At 41.6% G+C, this 24,252-nt stretch overlaps 1 protein-coding gene across 1 annotated transcript in view; it reads right to left on the reverse strand.

Annotated features, from left to right (window-relative positions):
- Positions 1-360: 360 nt before the first annotated feature.
- The window catches only part of adgrb2 (adhesion G protein-coupled receptor B2), a gene marked incomplete at both ends in the record, with an annotated part of 154,875 nt that continues 130,983 nt past the window's right edge, over positions 361-24,252 (reverse strand). Inside the window, 9 exons of the mRNA XM_080516235.1 lie at positions 361-537; positions 3,553-3,606; positions 13,591-13,704; positions 15,593-15,628; positions 18,013-18,729; positions 18,926-19,098; positions 21,040-21,054; positions 21,466-21,505; positions 23,928-24,188. Coding sequence (XP_080372361.1) covers positions 361-537; positions 3,553-3,606; positions 13,591-13,704; positions 15,593-15,628; positions 18,013-18,729; positions 18,926-19,098; positions 21,040-21,054; positions 21,466-21,505; positions 23,928-24,188 — 1,587 coding nt within the window. The remainder of the gene's footprint in view (positions 538-3,552; positions 3,607-13,590; positions 13,705-15,592; positions 15,629-18,012; positions 18,730-18,925; positions 19,099-21,039; positions 21,055-21,465; positions 21,506-23,927; positions 24,189-24,252) is intronic.

Genomic DNA, 24,252 nt, shown 5'->3' on the forward strand with positions numbered 1-24,252 from the left:
TTTTATATATTTTTTTTTTTTCATTTAAGTTCGTTTAAAAATTCTCTTCAGTCACAGACGTGTCGAGCCCCTGTTCTTACTTTTCAATAGTCTTTGCGAAAATATAGAGTAGAACAGTCTTCTTTCCTTGTCTGTCCTCTGCAGCAGTAAACAAATACAGTATGGGATTCAACGGAGCACGTTTTGCAGGAGACGGACAGCAGAGTGAGTGAAATCCTTGCGAGAAAAAAGAATCATGTACCTATGTATAACTTTTTCACGAGTCTTTTGTCTCTGTGTGCATCTGTGTCTCGGCATGGGCGCGGGTGTGTCCATGTGTGTGTGGGGGGGGGGGGGGGGGCAGGGTGTGTGTGTACGTCTTCACACTTCAGTCTGGAAGTCCCCCTCGGACGAGTCGGGTGTGTTTGCTGAGGAGGAGTCCCAGTTCTTATTGTGCAGTTCCATCCGGTCCTTCTGCTCCCCTGGCACGATGGACAACTCGGGGGTCATGGTCTTGAAGCTGTCCCATGAGCTCTGGTCCTCCGGGGTGGACTTGTCCTAAATGGATAAGGACAAATGAAACGGCCACGTTAAGGAAAAAAAAAACAGGTATTAGATGAAACTGTAGAAGATTAACAATTAACCTTAGTAAAAAAAAAAAAAAAAACGTTAGATTAATTAATATCTGTTCTTTCAATCTGAATCTATCCGCAATCCAGATTTAACAACTCTTTAGAGGTTATTTCCTGATCATGTATATACTGATAGTTTGTATCTTATGTTGCTATTAAAGGATAGAGATGAACAAAAACAGAAGCTCAAGTTATGGCCAAAACAAAAAATGTTTTAGATTGTAAATGTATATGCATGATTTCAATCTGACTATAATATAGCTGCCTGTCTCAATGTTAATAAGCTTTTTGCTCCTGTCAGTAAGGTTGACTTGTTCATTGGTAACACCAAAGAAAACAGTATATTTCATTCGCGTTAATAAAAAAACAAAAAAAACAACCAAATAATTATTATTGCAAGTGAACACTGGTCAAATACTTGATGCTTAACCCTGTTAGAGCAGCATGTTTTTTTTTGAGAGAATAGTCGGTATAAAAGCAGCCAGATCAAATTATTACAGCTCATTTTCATTTTGATCAACACCAAGTACACACACTGGTCTGTTCTCAGCTTGTGTAAAAGTACCATGAAGTTACAATTACTTAATCTACCCATTTCCTAAAGGTCTTCAACCTGGAGATGAAGTCTCACCTCTTTGACATTTAGTGACAGAATCTGATGTTATACATACATTGTATATTTGATATTTAAAACTGTAGCTATAAACAACACATGTCTGAGTATACCTATTGTTGGATTATATTAACTTGAATTCCTTTATTTAGTCTGCCATTTTGGCTTCACTGTTACAGAGACAAAAGCTTTGCATTCTGCCATGAGTTTTCCCTCCATTTTTCACCATGAGGTTTGATACTCAAAAACAATAGCCTGTTGATAGGTAAACAAGGAAGTGACTCCAGACTGCTACTCCAAAACCAACAAAATCTTCTCATCTGTATCTCTAAATTACATAAACACACAAAGTTTGTATAAGCAAGAGTAAAAATGACTGTTACACTGGTACACAATGGGTTGTATGTCTCACTTATTTTCACAAGCCACCAGCCAACACTCTGGAAAGTTCATTACACTAACAGTGTAATGAGCATATTTCCCAAGATACCAAAGTGTTACTTTAATCATAACTAATTTTCTTGTATGCACAGTGCAGGTTTTAAATAACGTGGCTGTGCATGTTTGTCCCAAGGCACCTCAGTGCCATTTTGGTTCTGCTTTTGACCTTCTTTACTCACCGTAGCTGTGCAAGCACAGTTCTCCTGTGAAATAGATGATTATTACAAATGCGAGGAGACACTCATCTCCAGCTTCACCCCATCAATAAAGCTGTTTTAGATAATTACACTGAACTACTGACTTGTTTACCCCCAAGCCGGGTCTTGCGACTGTTGGTGTCTTGTACCGTGTCGTAATTACTTTTTCTCAGTGCAGAGTCAGAACCGATCGAAAAAAACAAAACAAAACCCAGGACTATGAAAATAAGACAAAATCTATATTTTCTTTTCTAGGAATGACAACTTCCTCATGTATTTGGAGATGGATAACCTACAACATGCATTCACTGAGGTAGAATAGGATCTTTTGTTCTAACCTTTGCAAATGTCAACAGGCATGCAGGGAGGGTAGACTGTCACAGACATCTTTGATAGTTTTTGTTTTCATTCCCACATAAAGTAAAAAAAAAGGGTGCAATACATACCTGTACTTCAAGGCACCCTCTGTTCTCATGTTAGCAGCCATCCTTTTTAACTTTTTTTCTAACCCTAATCAGTAACTTTTTGCATTAACTGATAAACGCATGAGCCCTTTTAGACTCCAGGTCTGTGATCGCGGCATGTGGTCTGCGGATATGCCCACCGTGCATGTAAAATACATGTTGTGGGATTAGCCAAAAACGGAATTAGACCCACCATTATGCATGCGATAAGAGCCATTATTCAAATTGGACTCATTATCTCGCCGAGATCTCATGAAGATGATTTCACAGAAAAAGTGGGGAAAGACATGGGGGAACTGCCAGCCCATATGACTCTTGGTGGAGCACAACGTATAAAGACAAAACATTAAAAGGAAGAAAGAAAGCGACGGACTCCTTGCGGTACTTTGCACAGACGCATTAAATCCATTAAACCCGTGGTGCTTGATCATCATACTAAATGAAGAATTCACACAATGAATATTCAGAGGAATTTCAGTGATCATCTCAAGAGGAGATTTGGTGAAAACATCAAATATGCTTAATGATGCCGGATGAGTCCCTGTCTGCATGTATCCACTCCTTCTGAGGAGACAGCGCTACAGCACTTCAGTTGATCCTTCAGCCTCTTATTTTGTTTGCATTCGAGCATCGCCGCCCCACCTTTGCTTCAGTGCAGCAGCACCTCTAAAGTGCTCACATGTAACTCACTTTGAGTTATTCACCCTCCGCAGCTGTCATTCTCTTCATCTGTCACACACACACACACACACACACACACACACACACACACACACACACACACACACACACACACACACACACACACACACACACACACACACACACACACACACACACACACACACACACACACACACACCGCATTGATCTGCAGCCCCCCCCCCCACCGCCCTTTGCAGGGTATGACGATCGTCGCGTCTCCGAAGCGCTAGGGGGCAATCTCTGCCTGATTATCATTCTCCCTGCATCTCAGCCTGACAGTTGGTAAAATGAATACAAAAGGCATAATCTGGAAGCCAATTTGCATGCTAAATGCTGGCGAAGGAACATTTTGTAATGCAGGAGTGTGGGTAATGCTGCAGTTAAGCCCAACTTTATCCCTGGGAGACTAGGCTAACGCGATTGTGCTGCTACTGCGTGTCTTTCCATTCCCTTTCGCCATCTATGCCTCCCCTCTCGTCCCGTCTCATGCCACTCACTCTGCCAGAAACCCCTCTACTTACACTCGACGAGTTCTTTTCACCTCCGGCAGACGAAATGCTCCATCGCTTTTCCCTCTGTGGTGATGAAATGGTGGGGGGGGGTGCAAAAAGGAAGTGGGGAGGTTGAAAGACAGAGGAAAAGAGAGAAGCGGGAAGGGGATGGGAGGGGGGGTCACAGTCACTGACAACTCTGCCCTAAAACAATGATATTGTTCCCTTCATCAGGTGAGCGGGCAGTTGTTGTTTTGTGCTTACACCACACCCCCATCTCTCTCTCTCTCTCCACCTTTCAATCCCTCTCAAAAAGAAAAACAAAACACCTTCACGCTCACAACGCATGGACAGAAACAGTGCAGATGGAGGTCAGTGTCAGCACGGCTGCACACACATGTCCAAGATGTGTTGGCCACGTTTTCAACATCAATATATGTCAAAGCTCAGAAGGAAAACTGATGGTAAGGATGGAGTGATGGGAGGAGAAAAAAATTAACTTGCTACACACATCTAATAGTAACGACAGTCACTATGAGACGAATAGAAGAACAGACGGCACACGGGTGTTAAGTAATCTGATTGTGAAAGCCTTAGCAATGAATCTACAGCACAGTGCTGGAGGCTTTGCAGCTCATGTTTTCTAAATAATGTTGAAAGAGGATAACTAATTTGGTTATTACTGCTTGGAAATGCTATTTACAGTATCTGCATTATTGATCTCACACTGTATGTGTTAACACATAAAATAGGTAAAGCTCGGCTATAAAGTGGACATTGCTGACTCTGTATGTTCTGCCTCTGGCTTCTTCGACGCATAAACCTTACCCCCCCCCCCCCCCCCCCCCCCCCCCCCCCGTACCTCCGCAGGGTTATCTATCCTTCTTCTTTATGCGCTTGTCTTATTTTTCTTTTCTTTTTTTAGCAAAGCACTACGTGTGGTGGCTTGTACCTCTGTTGGTGGTCTGGTGACTTTATTCTCAGAACAGGCACTGAAGATAACAGGTGTTGCACAGGAGACCGGTCATTGTGGGGACTGATGATGAGTCCAACACCAGTGTTAATGTGTCAACAGAGCTTTGTGTTGTTCTTTTGTTTGCTGACAGTCTGAGTTTAATTCATGATGGATTCCTGATTCCTGATTTCTTTTTGGCAAAATTTGACATTTTAGAATATTCAAAACTTAAAAAGAAAAAAAAAAAATCCCATTCAAAGGTGTTTAGGGATATACTAAGATTATGTAGAAGTCTTGCATTTCTGGAACACCGTCACCTTCTAGAACTGTATCTCATTATAGAACTGTCATATATTAGGGAATTGTCTCCCATTATTGAACTTTCACTTCATACGTTGTGTTTTGGGTGTCTGTTTACACGACAACAGCCCATGAAAACACAACTTATTGAAAATGACCCCATACAAATGTGGAGGAAAGGACATTTTTTTCAAAATGCTTGGTCTCCACATTCATGTTGACCGAGGTAATGCTTCCACTATGCATGCGAATTATTGCTGGAGTAAATAATTTTTTTGCACATACCCAAGAAGATGGACAATAACAACAATGGTGCTCATGAGTGGCACGACTCCCAGTCAATATGGTCTTTGGTAATTCTATAGTTGAGAGTCACCTGTAACAGCAATCCAACTTAGTACTTGCCTTTGTTAATGTTTATAGCCTATCGTTTTCTGTTTAATGCGCCTGTCTGGAAAATGCAGCAGATGGGCCTGCACATTGCTCTTTCAAGAGATCTGTTTATGTAAGTGTTTGTAACTTGATGTATACAAGAGGAGGAGAACAACGACTGACAGACTTTGTTTGTCTGGAATTGGTATGTAAGATATAACATTCATCCAAGGTTGAAAAGATCTTGTGGCTTTTGGCAGTTTGCCTCACAGTGCTGTATCTGTTGCTGTAGTGTGTACTTTACATCCAACTTATGCAATGTGTTGATGTATTCTGCAAAATATGATGTACTGTTATTCCCTCCAACTTAAAACAGACAGGCTGACACAGAACTCCAAATAGTCATTCACAAATATGGCAATTTTATGCAAAGGTTGCCTTTAAAAATCTTTCTATACTGAATAATGTGTCGATAAAAAACAAACATATCACGGTTGAATGACAGGATGAACATCACCATTCATCTGTAAGCAATGAATTTATAATGTTTTTTTGGGTTTGTTTCAATCACTCTAATGGAAGTTTTTACTACATCTATCAAAGTTCCAAATGTGATTGCATGATTAAATTCCAAAAGCACAGTATGCACAATATCAGTAGTCACAATTGCTCTTATGATGTTTGCCTTTTGCTAGTGTCAGACCGAAGCACTATTAACCGTTTAAATAACTTCTTTTTTTTGGGGAGAGGCGTTATGCGGGATCAGAAAATTATTATTGTATTACAGCTATACAGATACAGCAGGGAGAAGAAAGTTGAGCTGATGTGGCTGTGAGGACCAAAAAGATACCCAAATACATAAATGGATGACAGATCTCATTCTTTTTTTCTTTTTTGTGTGTGTGCATTTAAAGTTTTAGGCAAGCTAAAAGAGAGAAATTGCTACAAGTTGCAGCCGCCACAGAGCAAAATGAAGTGAGTGGTTGGCAGGATTCGGTGGGAGACTACAAAGGCGCCTCAACACAAATATCTAAAGCCATTTCTCGAAGCCTTGGTGGTGTTGTTGGTGGATGTGGGCCACTCTCTGCAGCTCAGAGTCCCCACCACATTTGGACTGCAGAACTGGGGAATCGCGTGTGGATGTGGTTGAGCAACATGGCGTGGCTGTCTGCGGGGAGATAATGGGGGAGGACAGGTGGTGGCGGGTAAGTGGGTTAACTTTACCTTTGTTGACTTGGAGGCCCGTGGTTCTGCTGACTGTCTGGCTACATTCAAACTGGGACATGACAACAAGCATGCAACACACAAGGCCCAGTCGAGAAACGAGAAGACATGAAACAGAAAACAAACAAAAAAACAAAACAAAAAACAACAACAACAAAGAAATCAATAAAAAATTCACAGCGAAAGCAAAGACACACACTTGATGTGAGGTTATACATCAAACAACAAATCATATTTGTACAAGAACAGATTGAAAGTGACATCAAACAATGAGGGAGCAGAGTGAGTGGTTGCCAGAAAAAAAGATGGTCACTTCAGACACTGGGCTTTGGTGTCGCTTATCAAGAGTTCTGTGTATTTATTTCATTATATCATCAAGGTAATGACAGGCTGTAGATTGTATTTTCAACAGCACCAACAAAATATATTAGGGGGCACATAAATAGACCATGCGTAGCTCTCTTTAGCACCATTTACCCCCTTAGCAGGAAGGAAATCTGTGTCACAAGTAATAAGGCCCTTTAAAGGTGCCAAATCTGGTGAATGTAGGGTAAATAAATTCCATTAGTGCAGCGCACTGCAAACAAACGAGCAATCAGACACACAGGGTTGGTTTACCACTGTCTGGGCCTTTGCATTCCAAGGCCAGCCCTCCTATGGAGAAATCGGTTCCAGCTCGCGATTCGGACCTTTTCACCTCCTTTTAATTGGCCCAAGGACAGTAAATGAGCTAAATTAGTATTGTGCCTGTTGGTGCACGAAGCCAGTGTTAGGCTTGTTCCGCCTGGACTACCCGTCCCCTCATTAGGAGCTACTGATAGAGCCGCTGTGCTAAAGCTACACTCCGCCAGCCCTCGGTTTTCACGGGCAATTTGTGCGGAAGGATGAAAAACAGTTGATGAGTTTATACTCGGTGTGGAGAAGGGGGCAAGGAAATAATTAAAAACAAGCTAATGAGTGAAATTAATTATTCAATTAATGCCTCAAACGTGCCACCAAAGGCCGTGTTTAGAGGGAGGAATGGGAAAATGAGGGAGACAGCAAGACAGGAAATGTCAAGCTGTGAGGACGAATGGAAGGGAGAATACAATATGAAGAGGAAAAAGAGGGGACGACTCGGTTTATCACGTCAATGTGAAACTGAAAACCCCTTCACTTAATGGCACCAAATAGACTATCAAGACCTATGGGGCTTGCATGTGCAGGCAAATTGCCCTCACTGAATGAAGAAAAAAAACAACAACAAATGAGCAATTGTAATTTAAATGTATACATCTTCAATTTACACTCAAGGTATACACATTTCCTGAGTTAATTTCACTCAAGTGACCTGGAAGATAGATATCAATAACAGCTATAAATGTTAACAGCTGATGCATAAGGACAGCAGCCCAGTCTGCTCCCTCTCCATTAAAGGCACTCTAATGTACAGTTTACCACAACGCATTTCCATATGCTATCTCAATGACATGGATTTCATCGAAGCGTTCTCCCATACATGCCTATCGTCATTTGGGTTGAATTGCTAATACATCTTTCATAATTGAAAAATGTGCTCGCCATTCCTGCTCTGATCCACGATCAGTGAAATCACAACAAAGAGCGCTCGACTCCTTTGTCTTTCTTTCCTTCCGACTGCGTTCCCGCAAAACTCCTCACTGTCTATTTGGAGAGCGAGGCCAATCTACGCTTCATTTAATCAAGAACACAGCAGACGACGGGATGGAAATATATCCCATTTGAGAGCTAAAAAATGCATCAGCCAAGCTATTATGCAGTGAAATCTCTCTCTCTCTCACCGCCTCACTCACATACACATACACACCGTCCATCCCACACACAGCGAGGCAGAGCACTGCATCATTGGGCACTGCATGCAAATTTGTGCCACGACCTTCTGAACCCTGTGGAAAGGAAAGGAAATGACAAACTCCACCGTGACAGAGGCCAAAAATCTGTTGGAAATTTCAACATGATTGTAGACTCTAATGCTAATACATAACTCCACTACAAACACACATCATCCGCGCTGTCTTTCGGTGACCCCCCCCTTGACTCCATTTGTATCCTGCCTCCATCATGGAATACACAATGAAAATGGACTTCATCCATCTGCTGGCCATATGGCCGCTGCCAGAGGAACCACAGTACTTAAAAAAAGAAGGGTAGCATTTTTAACAGTGTTAATGTGAAACCCATGAGCTAACCACTTCGGGAGTGTTATATATATATATATGTATATATATATATATATGCTTGATTCCTGGCCACCCACTGATGCTTAAGGTCAATAAACAACCTAATATTAGCACACCTTTGTAACCTTTTTAACTTGAGATGTTCCACTCTATGTTGAAAATGCACATGGATGCCAAAACAAAGCAGCAATGGAACATCTTGGTGATACGTTTTAAAGGTCATGCATACGTTGTATTTTTAGAGAAATTACATTTGAAAATGCAGCACAGAGTGCTACAAGCATGACTTTGGCAGCAGAACAGAACAGACAAGGTGATTCTCAGCTGTGAACCTTTCCAGTCACATCTTCACTTTGTATTTTCCTCCATTATCCATAACACTGACTCATCACCTTTTGGCCCCGAGGCATCTAAGTGGTAAATAAGGGGATCAATGGGAAACATAGGGTTAACGAGAATATGAGCGAAATGGGTGGAAAGACAGGAAAAGCATAAAAGGAGAGTTTAAAGCGTGTGGATTCAATTCATAATGTCAAGAGATCACTCTGAGCCCACTGCCATTACACAGAAAATTGTATGAGATTGAAAAAAAACAAAAACCCAAACATTTTCTGGCAGCCACTCCTCTCCTCAACAGATCCAACACACAGATCCTACCTTTCTAGAGGAAAAGAGACCAGGTCTCCTCTGACTGAACGTCTCACACGGCATCCATAAAAACTGTATGTTGTTTGGCCCTTTTTAGTGCCAATGAGCGAATTTATGGACGGAATAAGACAGTTTATGAGCCTATTATGAATTGGTTTGATGGGTCATTGTCTTTATGAACTGATTTATCACTTGGTTAAGGTGTTTAGATCGCCAAGGTTTAACTCAAGCAATGGAGTGCACAAAGTGGGTATCTGTCTGTCACACTACACACACACAGACACACACCAAAACAAAATGTGTAATGCTATACAATGGGAGGAAACTCAAGTTCTGAATCATACAACAAGATTTCACATGTTATAGTACTATCAGTTCCAATGTGTTGATAAGGATTCTATTTTAAGGGAAGGGAAGATTAGCATTCATCATGTGAATGCTAAAGCACGGGGGATATGAGCCAATGCACTGGACTGTCACACCACCACAGCACTGCAGGGGAAACTAATACAAAAATCCATTGGATACAGTCACTTCACAATGAGGAAGCACTGGCAGGAAATGGACGAGCAGCTACAGGATGTACATTCACAGCTTGACACTGTTGGTTATTGTTTAAAACACCATTTATTAGAAAATATAGAGGTTTTCACTATCACATGTAACAGTGTTTGTTAACTCCCACTCTTTACTACTATGCCAAGTCTTTTCAAGCTTTAACGTCTTGTTATACAGGTGTTGCTTTTACGAAGATGAAAGAGGAGGTTTTGCCATTAAATAGATTAAATTGACAATCTCTTTATTTGGGCTTTAAGAATCTACTTCCAATACATGCAAGCAAGATAGATCACCAAGACTAACGCAACACAACTTACACAACAATGTTTCAAGTGAAAACGCTTTTTTTTTAAACATTTTTGGATGAGAAAACTCTTGTGTTTGCAAACCAATGATTTGAAAACATTGTCCATTTATGCCTGGTCGTTTTAAAGACAATAATGTCTAACTTTGGATCAGTACTGTGTTTGAGTGTTTGGCCTATACACTGTATGTTCCTCTTTTCCAACAGCATGAAAAATCCGTTGACATTAGTAGATAAAAAGTTCAACTATTGGGATTAAGGAGTGTTTTTGGCAAGCCTTTTGGCAAGCAGATTTTACTAGAGTGTAAGCTTTCCCAAATCTAATGAGGCCCTAATGAGAAGCAGGACTACCATCTGACAGCATCCAAGAACTGAGTTTTAAATGTTTCGTTGACCCTATAAAGTAATGATGTGCTTTTAAGTCTCAATTAAATGCAACATTTGAAGACTATTGAACTATTTCTAACCAGGTACGTGTTTTTAGGTACTGAAAAAAAGTTGCTCCAAAAAGACTGGAAATTGAAAATTTATATTTCCACTGGGAAGATTATATCACTTGAAAAGCCAAGTTATAGTTGCTGAAAAGTGCTCGGAGGTAGAGTCCACAACAGTTGGTTCCATGTGAAGTGTTCACTGCATGAAAACACAGCGACATAACACAACAGTGACAAACTTTGAAACACACACGACCACATGTAGCGCATCAGTTCAAGCCTACTTTAGAGTGAATTAGAGGGGCTCTACTGCACCAGGTTTATGTTGGCTTTAGAGAGTCTTACGTTGACTTTCTTTGTAAACAAGGGATGTTCTGCGCACTAGCGACGGCTCTGGGTTGTGCCTCGGTGGTGGGGGAGGGGGCACCTGTCGTGGATGAATGCCAGCCGTGATGGTTGTTAGAAGGGTTAGAGGTTGTTTAGCATCCTGGTTAAAATACATTTTAGGCACTTTATAGGAGAGAGAAGCCTGCAAAAGTCAGCGGGTTAATGAGTTTTCAAGATCTGGCTTCAGGTAGAAAACTTGTCATTAAGGAAGTGAGGAAGTAGCTAGTTTTTTTTCCCTTCCAAGAGAAGACTTTTCAAAAGTGAAACGCTCAATAATGAGTCTCCTCAAGTAACAGAGTCAATTGGCTTCATGACGTAAAGGGCAAGATTTTACTTTCATGGGTGTTGATCCGTGAGAGCAGATCCTGAAATGCAGTCATATTTGCTATTAAATCACTCATGTAGAATATGTGAAAATCACTATCAGAAGCCGTCATGTGTTCAAAGAAAGGAGGTTATTAAAGTCATTATAAAATGATTATGTCATTACTCATGCAGTAATTGTCTCTTAGATACAGTTGATGTGCTTCAAATACAGGCAGTATGACATGGTGCTCTCAAACATCAAACAGATCAGATGAGTGAAAACACACGCAAAAAATACAAAAATCCCAACAACAGAAAAACAATTGGACATGGACGCATTTATGCCCATCACCACAGACACAGAAGAATGCAATCATACATGTAGGCACTGTGGGCATGCTCAGCCAACCACAGAGAGAGAGAGAGAGAGAGAGAGAGAGAGAGAGAGAGAGAGAGAGAGAGAGAGACACACACACACACACACACACACACACACACACACACACACACACACACACACACACACACACACACACACACACACGTACACGCACACCCTTCTCATCTCCATAATTACTGTATAGTCAGCATGTCTGTGTCTGGGGGTGACTCTCAAAGTGAGATGTTGACAACAGCAGTGCTGAACTCAAGCTGGGACCCGTCAAAAGGCCCGACACTGATAGCATTATCCATGTAATTATTCACAGTTAAGTGAACTGCCTACTTACTTTTGCCACAATGGATCTGGATGAGTAAACCATATCAATGCTGCCCTTTCAATTCACAACTTCTGTGATGTCATTAACGCAGAGGATATGTTTGTTTCAATTTCTCTTAATTATCCATTATTTGTCACTGGCTTTTCATTTCTTGGCCACAATCTGAAAGCACACCTGAGCTTCTTGTGAAGCACATTAGCATGCTGCAGCACAACTGCTATGAACTGCAGACTAATAATATATGGCTCATGGCATGTCAGGCAGCCTGCTATTTTTCTTCCCTTCCATGAAATATTTGTTGGCAGGAAAGAACAGCGGCATTGGCCAGCGCTCTAGAAAATCTTCATCAAGATGTTGAGTAAATGATGGGCGAAGAAAAGGCTGCTGGCCTGCCTCTGGAAAATGTGTGTGTGTGTGTGTGTGCGTGTGTGTCTACAAGGCGACAGAAATATGAGTGATGTCACAGTGGCCTCTGTTCTTTTATCGTGGGTGTAAACTAGATGTGAACCAGCAGGCCTCCAATGATACAAAGGTACACCAAGCAAGACTGGCTCGCACATCATGGCTCCTTGCACTAATGCTCAGCAGATGAGCAAACGTGTGTGCGTGTGTGTGTGTGTGTGTGTGTGCGTGTGTGCGTGTGTTTAAATCTTAATGAAAGTGGTCCTCTGAAGGTCAGCATAGAGCAAGCGGGGACTCTTTTGTCTGCCGCTAATGGTATATTAATGATTCACAAATGCCTCTGTGTCTCATACGCACAGGTGCCCACCCAAGCATCCCACAGACACGCTGCACACACACACACCCACACAGACGCACACACATAAAAGCACAGTACATAAAAATGATGCACATTAACCAGTTTGACATTGGCATAGACAAAGCATACAGGACATTGTGAGGGGTTTCTATGCATCATGGTAAGACGGCTTCATAAAAGTGACAAATAGTCACAGGTCCTAAATTACAGAATTTGGATTTCATTAACCTGCTATGATTGATTCAGCCTCAGCTAAAAGCTTGTGTGATCAACTCTTTTTGATAGGTATTTAATAAGGCACCCACAGCAAGTGAAAATGAATTAAGTTCAGGCCAGTTACATCAGGTGTGAAAGCCATTTACAATACGAAAGATGGAACAGAATGTGCCTCTAAAGAAATATTTATGAGGTAGTTATTGTTCGATTCTTCATGGTCGCAGTAATAGGTACAACAGTGAATTAGTCAAATGGCAATGAAAATACACAGAGTATTTGCATTACGTTGAAATTCCCCTGTCTGGACAAATGAAGTTTTCATATTTCTATGGCAGCAATCAGGCTGGAAAGAAAAAGCACCATAATGAATACAACCTCTATCAAACAAAAAAGTACCTCAGAAGTACCCCCACGTAAATGACTGATCATTTTTCATGACTATAATTGTCTGAAAGCTGCATTCACAATTAAAACACAAAGTAACCATAATGCTGATAATACTGAGGTAGTGATGAGTGGTTTCTCTGAACCAAAATATTGCAATTGTAACCAGAATTTGATTTCCAGTTGAAATCGTCCAGTGTTTATAGGCAGGTGTGGGATTTTGGGATCATGAAAAAGTGTGGGAGGGAGTGGAGGTGCATGGATTCAACTGGTTCCCATCCCGTTCCTGGGCAATGATCTTACCTTGAATGTGGACATGGCTGGGTCCCTGTTATACCTGTCTATGGTGTGGAACTTGGAGGAGTGGTTGAGCTCATGGTACAGCTCAGAATGTCTTTTGCGAGTGTGCATCACTTTCTGGAAGGGAAGAAAGGAAGGGACAGCAAAAATGAAGCAAATAGAAACAAACAAAAACATAAAAAAAAAAGGAAAACGAAAAGGAAGAGGAGGCAATGTAAGGGCAGGCAGGGTAATGGGAATGAGTAAAAGGCTGAGGGACTGCAGTGATGCCAGCCATGAAAAGGAGTTAGAGAGGGACGCCGACAGATCGATCGATGGCTGGCTCATGCTCATCTATCATCTACTTCCTCGGTCTTTAAGAATTTGGCAACTGGGATTGCTGCAGAGGAGTCCCTTGAATGAAAATTTGGTGAAAGTGACTGACAAAAATGCCATTGTTACTGACTTGTGCCTGCTAACTTGGGGTCTTGTTAACTTGGGATTTTGTCAAACTCATTAAATGTCCAACAGATGGACAAGAATTTAACTCCTGCCCCAGTGAAATCATGTTCAACAAAAACTGGCTTCCTTGTGTCCTTTGTGTACTGAACGTCTATCTCGAAGGCAGCTAAATCCAGATCTGTAATGCCCTGACAGCGAGCTGCATTTGTCAGTGCCGCTGCCGTCTCTCCAAGCTAATGGGTAGTGCTGGAGGTGTTTAGTAGTCGCTAATCGTCAAAGCAGCTTGCGAGGTTGAAAGTGACACAGGGGCAAGATGCCAGCACTCACACCAGCACACTTACCAACGAGATCTGGCGCTTAGGATTGGTTCCAATTACTACATAGTGGGCACGTCACAGTTGTGACCTCTAAATTAAAGTTGTTGCATTATAAAGAATGTAGAATCTATAGGAATGTAGAATATATGAAATCAAATGTTTAGTTCAACTTCTACAGCAGAGGTGTAGATCATTCTTCTTTAAAGCTGTTCCTTCCAAAAAGTGATTAATCCCCAGAGAACTCTTTCAGAACTTTAGCAGGGTTTTTATTTTTGCTGAAGGACTGTGACTTGGTGTTATAGTGCACAGTTGATGCATTAGAGAGTTTGTACTGTCGAAATGGCTGGGGAAATGCAATGATAGAAAAAAAAATATGATTGGAAAATGAATGCACCTTCCATTAAACTCATAGAAGTGTACACTATCATGTTTTAGTATTTCTTCTATGCAGACGTCCTTTTCAGAAAAAGGAGATGCAGTCTCCTTTTTCATGCAGGGAGCCACGGGTGGCTCTCAAAAAAAAAAAAAAAAATCTGTTGTATAAATAAAAACGATCAGCCATAATCACTGTTAGTAGCTCGTCATTGCCCATAACCTCTACTACAATATATATTTCCATGTTGGGAAAGAGTGAATGTCCAGTCTCTACACGCATCAATATGACATGGATTTCACAGAGAAACAGTATTGAGGTTACTTATTTTCATCATATATATATTAATAGAGACTGGAGATTCACGGAACACGCAGGTCATTCTGAAACAAACATACGGACGCACACCAAACCACCTCTTTCTGACAGATATAATCGACAAGCCAACTGTGGCCACATATGTGACGTATCAACCGATAACTGACCGACTAGTGTTCATCTACACACAAGAAGCACTCTACTTTGCTGTTTCTTCAACCAGGACCCCACAGCAATGTGATAGCCTTGTCTCATTTCAATGTGCATGCCACTGGAAGAGTTTAATTCTTGAGATGCTGTGATTATTTGACACATAAGCTTATTTGTGAGGGCAGACAGCAGGTAGCGAGGGACAATCATAGGGCCATTGTTGGAGAAACAGCTGATTATGTAAGGCAAGTCTGAGACAGTCCTTTGCTTTAAGTGCAATGGAGACACAAGTGCGAAGGGAAGGGTTTTTTTAGCAATAAGCTCCTCTATGCGTTACTCAAGTCCTGGCAGAAGCACAAGAAAGCAGAGACAGGCTGATGACAGGGGATGAGGTTCGACATCTTACCTCGAAGTCCAGATCAGAGTACCGTACTCTTTTCCTCTGGAAGAGGAGGGGGCAGGGGGAGAAAAGAAAGCATCAATGACCACCCCTCGACTGCCGAACTTTCTCAGTCTTAATCTCTTGTGCAGTAACAAGAGGAAGGATGACTTTTTACTGGCTGGCCCAACATTATACAATTGTCAAGGCAAAACCTGAATCATTTAGTCTATTTCAATGTAATGAGATTAATGAAGAGGAATAGCGCAGAATTACAATGAAATAATAATTTCTCAGCTCACATGCTCTTAAAATACAGTCGTGGCAACCCCTGCATAAATCCTCCAATTTTCTATTTTGGAGAATATGTTGGAGCCATTTTGATTAAAAGAGCTGCAACAAACACATGAGAAATAGCTTTTCATCCTCTAATCTTGTTTGGAACCCAGTACTCTCATCTTAAGTGCCTCTGTAGCTATAGCAAGTGGCACACAAGCTGCCAATTTAACAGCTGCAGACATTTCCAACTCATCTGGCCCTGACATTGCATTGAATTACATTCCATCTCTGACTTCCTATCTGGTTCTCGCTGTCGGCCAGATTTGCATTTGGCAGGGACAGGAGCTGCTCTCCACAGTTAGTTAAACGCTGCGTTCATTCTTTGAAAAGGGCAGAGTTGCTGATCTGATACTGTGGCAGCCAAGGTTTTAAAACAGAAAGAAATGCAAACAGATCGAGAGGTAAGTTTCTCTTAAAGATTTTGCACTCAAAAGTTTTCACCTAGTATAGCTTAAAAAAAAAACAAAAAAACAAAAACAAAATGAAATTAAGGTCCTTATAGAAGAAAATCCTTACCTTAAATCGAGAAATTCCATGATTGAGTCAGCTTAGTAACATGACAGACATGCAGCATGCATATACATTCGTAGTATATTGCATGTTTTGGTGGAAACACATATGAAACGGTCTTCTCAAGCATAGAAAATTAAAACGGGATCCTTTCATACTGTGATTTGTCTCATGCCCTCGTGATGATAAAGTAAACTCGGCCACAAAGAAGTTTTCTAATGTGTTTGTATACACCCACTTTATCTTGCAGATATGTGAAATTGTCCATTTGACAGTATAACATACACCCCGTGGACATTTTTCACACATGATCTCGATCATTTGGAACTAGAACTAGAAATCAACGGTGAAATGAACACTGTGAGTACATTTGTGTGATCCCTTCATTATACTGCACCATGTTTGAATTGGGTAAACCACTGCTGTGATTTAATCTTGAGAGGCACGCTCTGATATCCATCTCCAAATCAAGCATATTCAAACAGGGTAAAATTATTGCAGTAAATTACATCCTGCAGGTTTCTCAGCATTTTTTTTTTTTTTTTTTTTTTGCGTTCATGAGTGCACTCGAAGCTCCTCTGACAGCGGTGTTTTATGAGTTTTAATGACTTGTCCTTAACGTCCTCAGCTTTAAATGAAGCATCTGCACTTTTTGGTGAAAGTGTCACTTCCATGTCTTTAATCAACCTTGTGAGTAAGCAAGTCCCCACTGGCCCAGATCCAAAGAGTGTGTTTATATATGTTATCATGTGCTTGGCTTTGTGTGTATTGTGAGTACTTGCAAAAAAACAAAAAAAAACAAAATTAGGGTGGGCTGAAAGACATTCACCAGGGGTATTTCCTCTGATCCAGTCTTGTCTCAGTCCATCTGCTGTGCCACCTTGTGCCGTTTGGAGCAAGGGGGGGAGGTGATCACACGCATATTAAACTCGCTCACACACAGACACTAAACTAATAAGAAGGTGTCATTATGAAAATAACTCATTTCAACACTCATTGTCTCCATCAGCAACAATAAATACTCTGAAAATAAATACTCTGAAAATAAAAGCGGCCGTTTATGGCAGCCTCATTCGTTAGAAGACAACTATGTTATTACCACTCAGTGCTGGGTGTTCTGCTGCAGACAACACGTATTAACAACTGTCTTGTTCTAAGTTTCACCTTGCCTTCATGAAGACCACACTCACTGGACTCTGAATATAAGCCATACAAACAAAATCTCTGACCAACTTCCTCAATCAATGAATGACAAAAAAAAATGTATGTATGAAATTACACCTTGCTAAAAAAAAATGTAATTGGGTATAATGGCTCAACTTCTCCTGATGCAAATCAGCCTGTTTTAAAACAAGAAGAAATTATATTCAAATAACGTTATCAAACGTTCTTTAAAAAAAAAAAAAAATGCTTGCACAGACCAATCATTCGCAGCAAGTACTTGTCCCTCAAGACTGTTTCCTATCATTTCAGTTTTTCAAGCCCAACTGCACCAAAACCACATCCGTACAATATGAGCTCCGGTGACAAGTGTAAACAGTGAAACAACTCAAGCTCCACTGGAAACCCTTCCCTCTTCGTTTCAATATTTTACCCACCTCGAGAGAGCCTGCTGAGACGCTGGTGTTGGCATTGGTGCTGCCCAGGTTGCGAGGCAGGGTCCTGGTTCTCTCCACTGTATTCCCCCCTGTCAGAATCTGTCTGACTGACGGTCTCTGGCCTGGCTTCAGCTGCAGAGAGTGCCCGTGGGAATGCATGTGTCCTCCGTGGGAGTGCACAAGACCGCCCTGAGCCATCAAGTGGCCGTGCCCATGGGGCATGGTTTTGATCGTCCCGTAGGAGCGGTTGAGGTTCATGGTGATGTTCATGTCGCCCACACTGGATGGCACAAAATCCGCCGGGTAGGCTTCGCTCTCAGCCGGGTGGAGGGTCAGGGGAGAGGGGGGTGGGGGGAAAGGAGGGTCCTCCACTGCGATGTTGAGAGGCTTGTCCTCACCCCCCAGGCCCAGGCCTCCTCCTTGGGAGGAGGGTGCCGGAGGTTTGAGACTGACTGTCCTCCGAGGTAAGACCATGTAGTCTCCCTCTCCACCGCCGCCGCTTCCTCCTCCACCTCCACCACTTCCTCCGCTGCCGGCACTCCCGTCCTGGGAGTTGTTGGAGGAAGCTGGTGGGCGAGCCCAGCCCAGGCCACTCTCGGTGCACAGGTAGATTGGAGCGCCACCGCGTTGCTGTCCCTGTTGCCTCTGCTGGTCTACATTGGTCTCCTTCTTTAGAGGCGTCTCACTCAGCTCATTGAGGCCTCCAAGTGGTGGAACCTAAAGAGATATAAAGCATACTTTATACTACATAATACCATGCAACATCTTTTGTTTATTTTGGTTTTTTTTTTATATTTAACGAGAAAGCAATCAGACTTTATTTACAGTGCATTTAATGTGTATCGCAGAATGGAGGACAAACGTGTGACACTGACAATTATTCTGTCAGTCAGAACAAACTATTCTCCTGTACCTGCACAATGAGGTTGGGAGGGGGGATGTTCCCGGGGAGGGAGCTGAAGTTGACCCCCACTCCACCCTCCTGATGGGCTGCCAGCTTCGGATCGTCCTCGTCATCCAGGGAGATGCGGGAAAGTGTCCCGGTGATGGTGGCTGGGTTACAGGTGTTCACCTCTTTGAAAATGACTGCAAGAGACAAGGGGAGGGACCCGAAGCAGGAGAGATAGCAGGAGAAAAAAAAGGATGGGTATAACATTGGGGGAGAGGAGGTAGAGTCATTGGTGCAAGGACATAAAAAAAGATTTAATGGGATGGGGGAATACAAGGTAGAACAGGATTGTGAAAGATTGGATGGGATTTTGAATAGATGGGGTTTTGTTTTAATGCCAAAGATTAAGATAGTTGACAACAGAGGAAGGCAAAACAAAGACAAAACACATAAAGTAGTTACTGTTGCTGTAATCTGTTTGCAGATTTGATTAATCCGAGAGACAGATTGCATCTCCTCAGAACACCTTCACTTATAATGCTGGACATATGTTTCAGAGTAAGCTAAATAAATTTTGTCTCAGACACTGTGACCTTAAGTCTCACTCTAGCTCATGATATGCCAGTAAGCCAGGACTTTTATTAGCTTGGAAGAAGCACCTTGGTGTAAAAGGCTGCATGCTTCAAATGAAATTGAGGCAAATTCCCTAGCTATGGAGCCTAAACCCATACCCTGCTCAACAGCATTTCTTTTCCTGTCCTGCTGCTGTATACTGATGTATTTTAGCATTTATGCTTGAAAAAAAAAATTGTGCTTAAATGTGTTTCATGTCTTTCACAGTTCTATCAAGGGCACAACACAGGGTTCTCAGTTATTTTTCATGCATTATGATTATAACTGAGCTAAAAAAAAAAAAAAGCGACATTTGTAAAGTAACAGTACCTGCAATGACTATTACACGCTTATGGGGGCAATGTTTCATTATCGGTAACATCATTCATTTTGCTCAATCAAACACAAATCAAACCATCTGTGGGTTCATGCCAGAAATCATGCTCATTATGTCACCATCGGAGGGAAAAATAAATGTTTACTTTGTGGCCTTGCAATCCAATTTAGGATACAACTTGTAGCATAAATCATAATCATGCAATTGGCATTGATGTAACAGAATGTCAGGATACATGTTTGATAAAAAATTTAAGCTGCATCTTCCGGGAGTGAGCATCACAGCGAGGAGAAGGCCTGAGCATGCAACCTAGCATTGTCTCTGATTCTCCGTCCTGTTGGTGCCAAATGATTTGACAGAATTGGACATAATTTGAGAAATCTGATCCTTTCACATCTGCATCAAAGACCAGAGTCTCAGAGAATGACCTATAGATGAATCCGGTGCAGTTTTGTCTGTTGCGTTTTTCAGCGCCACGAGCTGAACACATTAACATTAGGAGTAAAAGCAGAGACTGTTAGATTAATCGTGGTCTCGCAGTAGCACCCACCGACAGTTGAAAGTAGTCTGCATGAATGTAGGAAGTATTCAGTCTCAAAACACTAATCGGAAATTAATTACTACATAGCCTTTAGGAAAAAATAACATCAATGTACTGCTCATGTCTGTCTTTTACAGTGTGGATGTCAAAGAGCTGTGCGGAATAAGATTGGCTTAAACCCAGCATGAATTCCTTGACAGAGTCTGATTTAATCAGATGACTTCCTGAATTCAAATACATGGGAGAAATGCATAATTGAATAAGAATCAGAAATATGGGATATGGTAAAACGCCAGGAAATGTGATACTGCAGCAGTTAGGAGAAGAATAGTGGGGTGGCAGGTTCACTATTTGGCCTTGTGTAGCAAGACTGAGTAGTTTTTAGCCACAGAGCCGAGGAAGAGAAAGACATAGAGATGATTTGTAAAATAGAGTAGACGATGGAGCTAAAGTTTCACTGCTTTTAGATCATAACGAAGAAATGTCAACGTTTAATGGAGTAATGACTACCTTTAGCTTTTTTTTTGGGGGGGGGTTAAGGAACAGAAGAAGCAGTATTTTCACATCTACCCACAGCATGGATTCGTCTATAGAAAGTACTAGTCAGATCAGGCAGTGTGAAGTAGGTCAGTTGGGTGCAAAACTTACATGGGTGTCCTCTCTCTGCAGGGTGGAGGGGGAGAGTGACTCTTTGTTAATATTTCAAAGCACAAACACTCCAAAATGTGATACATTGGTAACACGTCACAACACCCACACAAGACCACTGTCGACTAACAAGTGAAACAGGTCTGAACACATTGAGGAGTGTTATTATCATGCACACTCGAACACAGTCTCATCCAAACATACGCTTGTTGGACACTTATTGGGCAGAATCAGCATGATTGATAAGGCATTATAATTTGCACACAACGGTGAGGAGTCGTGACGGATCGTCCCTGTCGCTTCATCAACATGCGCGGCAGCAGGCTAAGAATATACCCGCCCGCATTAGAACTTGACAAAGAGGGTGGGGAAAATAAAAGCGAGACAGAAGGAGAGAGGGGAAATCAGATGGAAGGGGGAGCTCACCTGTTTGACATGCCAGGTCCACATCCTTCTCAAAATCCGTCTGAGAAAGGGAGGCAAGAAAGGAAGTGAGGGAACACAATGAGCGTGTGCAGGTTCTTTGAGTACATTAGCAACAGATCAGACCTAATGAGTGATTGGATTGTACATGGTTATGATGTATCCAGTAGCTCTGACACACTATAGACTCTTAGGAGGAAGATAAGACCTGTTTCCATGGTTACACTTCACAACTCAGTTGATTAGACAGGCCCTCTAAGAACAAGAAATGCTTAAAAGAAACATTGCCTTAAGCCATTCAAGGAAGGTTTTCTTCTCATTTATTTATAATGAAGTAGTCCAAACCTTTTTTTTTAAACCCCAGAAGTGAAGAGGAAAAATATGAAGAAAAAAAAGGTATTCTGTGAATTGCCTGCATGACTCTTGCCATGATGCAAATCAGCTGACAGCAGCATATCAAAATACAGGTTTTAACTGAACCAAGTAGAAGGCATTGAAGCTTTGCAAGGCTATAAAATGTCATAGTATCCTTCATAAGCAGTGCTCGGTATGTTACTGGACATTAATTATAACAATAGTTTTTTCTTTCAAGAGTATTGGATTTACTCTCCCAATCACAAAAAAAACCACAACCTTTTAAAAGGTAATCAAATATTAAAACTTGTTGATGTAACTCTGTAACTGTACTTCAGTTATAATAACTGTGTTACTTGAGGAGGTGGTGTACTAGTATTCTATTATGTATTACTTCCATCACTGCTTATAAGTCTCCCAAGTACAGAGTTGGAAAAAAAAAAAGCAAGAAAATGTGACGGCGAGACGAACAGGTCGAAGCAAAACTCTCCAAAACTTGTGGGGTGTTTCAGAGGGCTGCAGGGGTTAGTATCTGTCAAATATAGTCAAAGAAGGAGAAATGATAATGGCAAAAGGTGGAGTCTAAATTTTTAACGGGTCAGAGAGGTTTTCATAGCGAAAATGAGGGCTGATATAATATCAGGCAAGGGATCATAATGTTATGATTGATTGGCTATCAATCATGAGCCAGCCACTTTGGACGCAACTCAAAATGGAAGTTATATGCTCTGATTTTCTAATATTGCGAAAGGAAGGTGGGGTGGCACAGCTCCTTGGGGGCACAGCAACATGAGTTGAATGAAGAAGCGCTCTTCCCAAAATGGCCACCAGTCAAGTTGTTCTAAACTTCAGTGAAAGTGAAGCTCATTGCTATGCAGCTGCGATCCTCCCTTTTCTCACCATAGAGCCTCTTCCCGTCCTCGACGGGATTCGCTTACAAAAGCCTTTGTTTGGATAATAAACTACAGATTTTAGACAGTTTGGGCACGCGAGAGAGGCAAGAGAGAAGAGGAAAGAGGGAAATGAAAAACTGAGAACGCTCAAAGGTCTCCGAGGAACAGAAAAGCTCTTAGTACGCAAATCACCCGCAGCACCATAAATGGCTCTCTACTAAATGGACAAATGAGGATATGAAAGAAACTTCTCTCTGTCTCTTTTTTTACTCCCTTTCTCATTTAGTCTCTTTCTTTTATCTGTATTGAGAAAAACAAATTATCTTCATTTTAACCATTACGCGTTCTCTCTGCTGCAGCCTCACAGGTTAAGTACAGTGAGTCATCAGGATTGACTTTGTGTAAATACCATATGGGAACAGGCTGCAGCATAGATGGAGTAAATAAACTCGAGAGCACATCACTCAGTTTGAGGCTAATGCTCAAATGGATGCAGAGAAAAAGAAAAAAAAGGATCTCAGAGATTCATACATTTGGGGGGAATGTGGAATTATGCTAGCATCTACATTTCTGGAGAGTCTACAATATTTTCAGGCGAATTCTACAGACACTGACAGGTGCAATATGTAATCTTAACACTGTGAAATCTAAAACTAGACGTGTGGCATTGATTTTAATATTCAGCATTGAGACTATTCATGAAAAAATTTAACTCTTGACAGCAGTGGGTCAGTTGGCACATGAAGTCACCTAAAGCTGATACATTTTTGTTGTTTAATATGTTCATTTCCAGGCTGGCCAATAAAATGGTGCCATAATAGCTTACGAAACCAAGAATTACTTTGTCATGGTACAGTGACCCAAAATTATAACACAAAGCCAATTTTAAAACTGTGAAATGCCAAAAAAAGCAAAAAAAAACCTTTTATAACTGTTGTACACTTTACTCTGAGCATAGTGTTATGTCTGCTACTCCAAAAAATATTTGTTTAAAATATATATGTTTCCAAAATGTTTGCAATTTGCCTGGTTTAGCGGGTTGGATTGGAGCCTTTTGCAAGCCGGTTTTGGCCCACGGGCCTTATGTTTGCCACCCATGTGTTTACCATTACTATTTCTTCCTTGTACAAGAATGATATTTTACAGATTGCACCTTTTCTACGAAAGCACTTTAATCACTGATCGCTAACGTCTTGCTCTTCTCTACAAATGACATACTGGTTTGCCGCTGATGTGATTATGGACGTGGTTGTGGGTGTTGTTGAGGATGGGGGTGTGCTCATGCACGTAGCCGAGAGCGCGGTTGTGGTCTAGCCCGTAGTTGCGGTCGCCGCGGGGCAGACTGTGGTAGCAGGCTTGCTGACACGTCGAGTGGCAAGATGGCGGGGGCAGCTGTGGGTGGCCGCCCGAAAGGCACAAAGACGTGCCGTAACGCAGCGAGCCGTGCTGCTGTCCACACATGCTCACACTGGCATTCTTCTGATGGTGTGAGGGGAAAAAATGGAATACAATTACAATGTTAGAAAGGGACATCGAGCTAGTT

The sequence above is a fragment of the Blennius ocellaris genome, assembly GCF_963422515.1.
Source record: "Blennius ocellaris genome assembly, chromosome: 20".
NCBI classification, from domain to species: Eukaryota; Metazoa; Chordata; class Actinopteri; order Blenniiformes; family Blenniidae; genus Blennius; species Blennius ocellaris.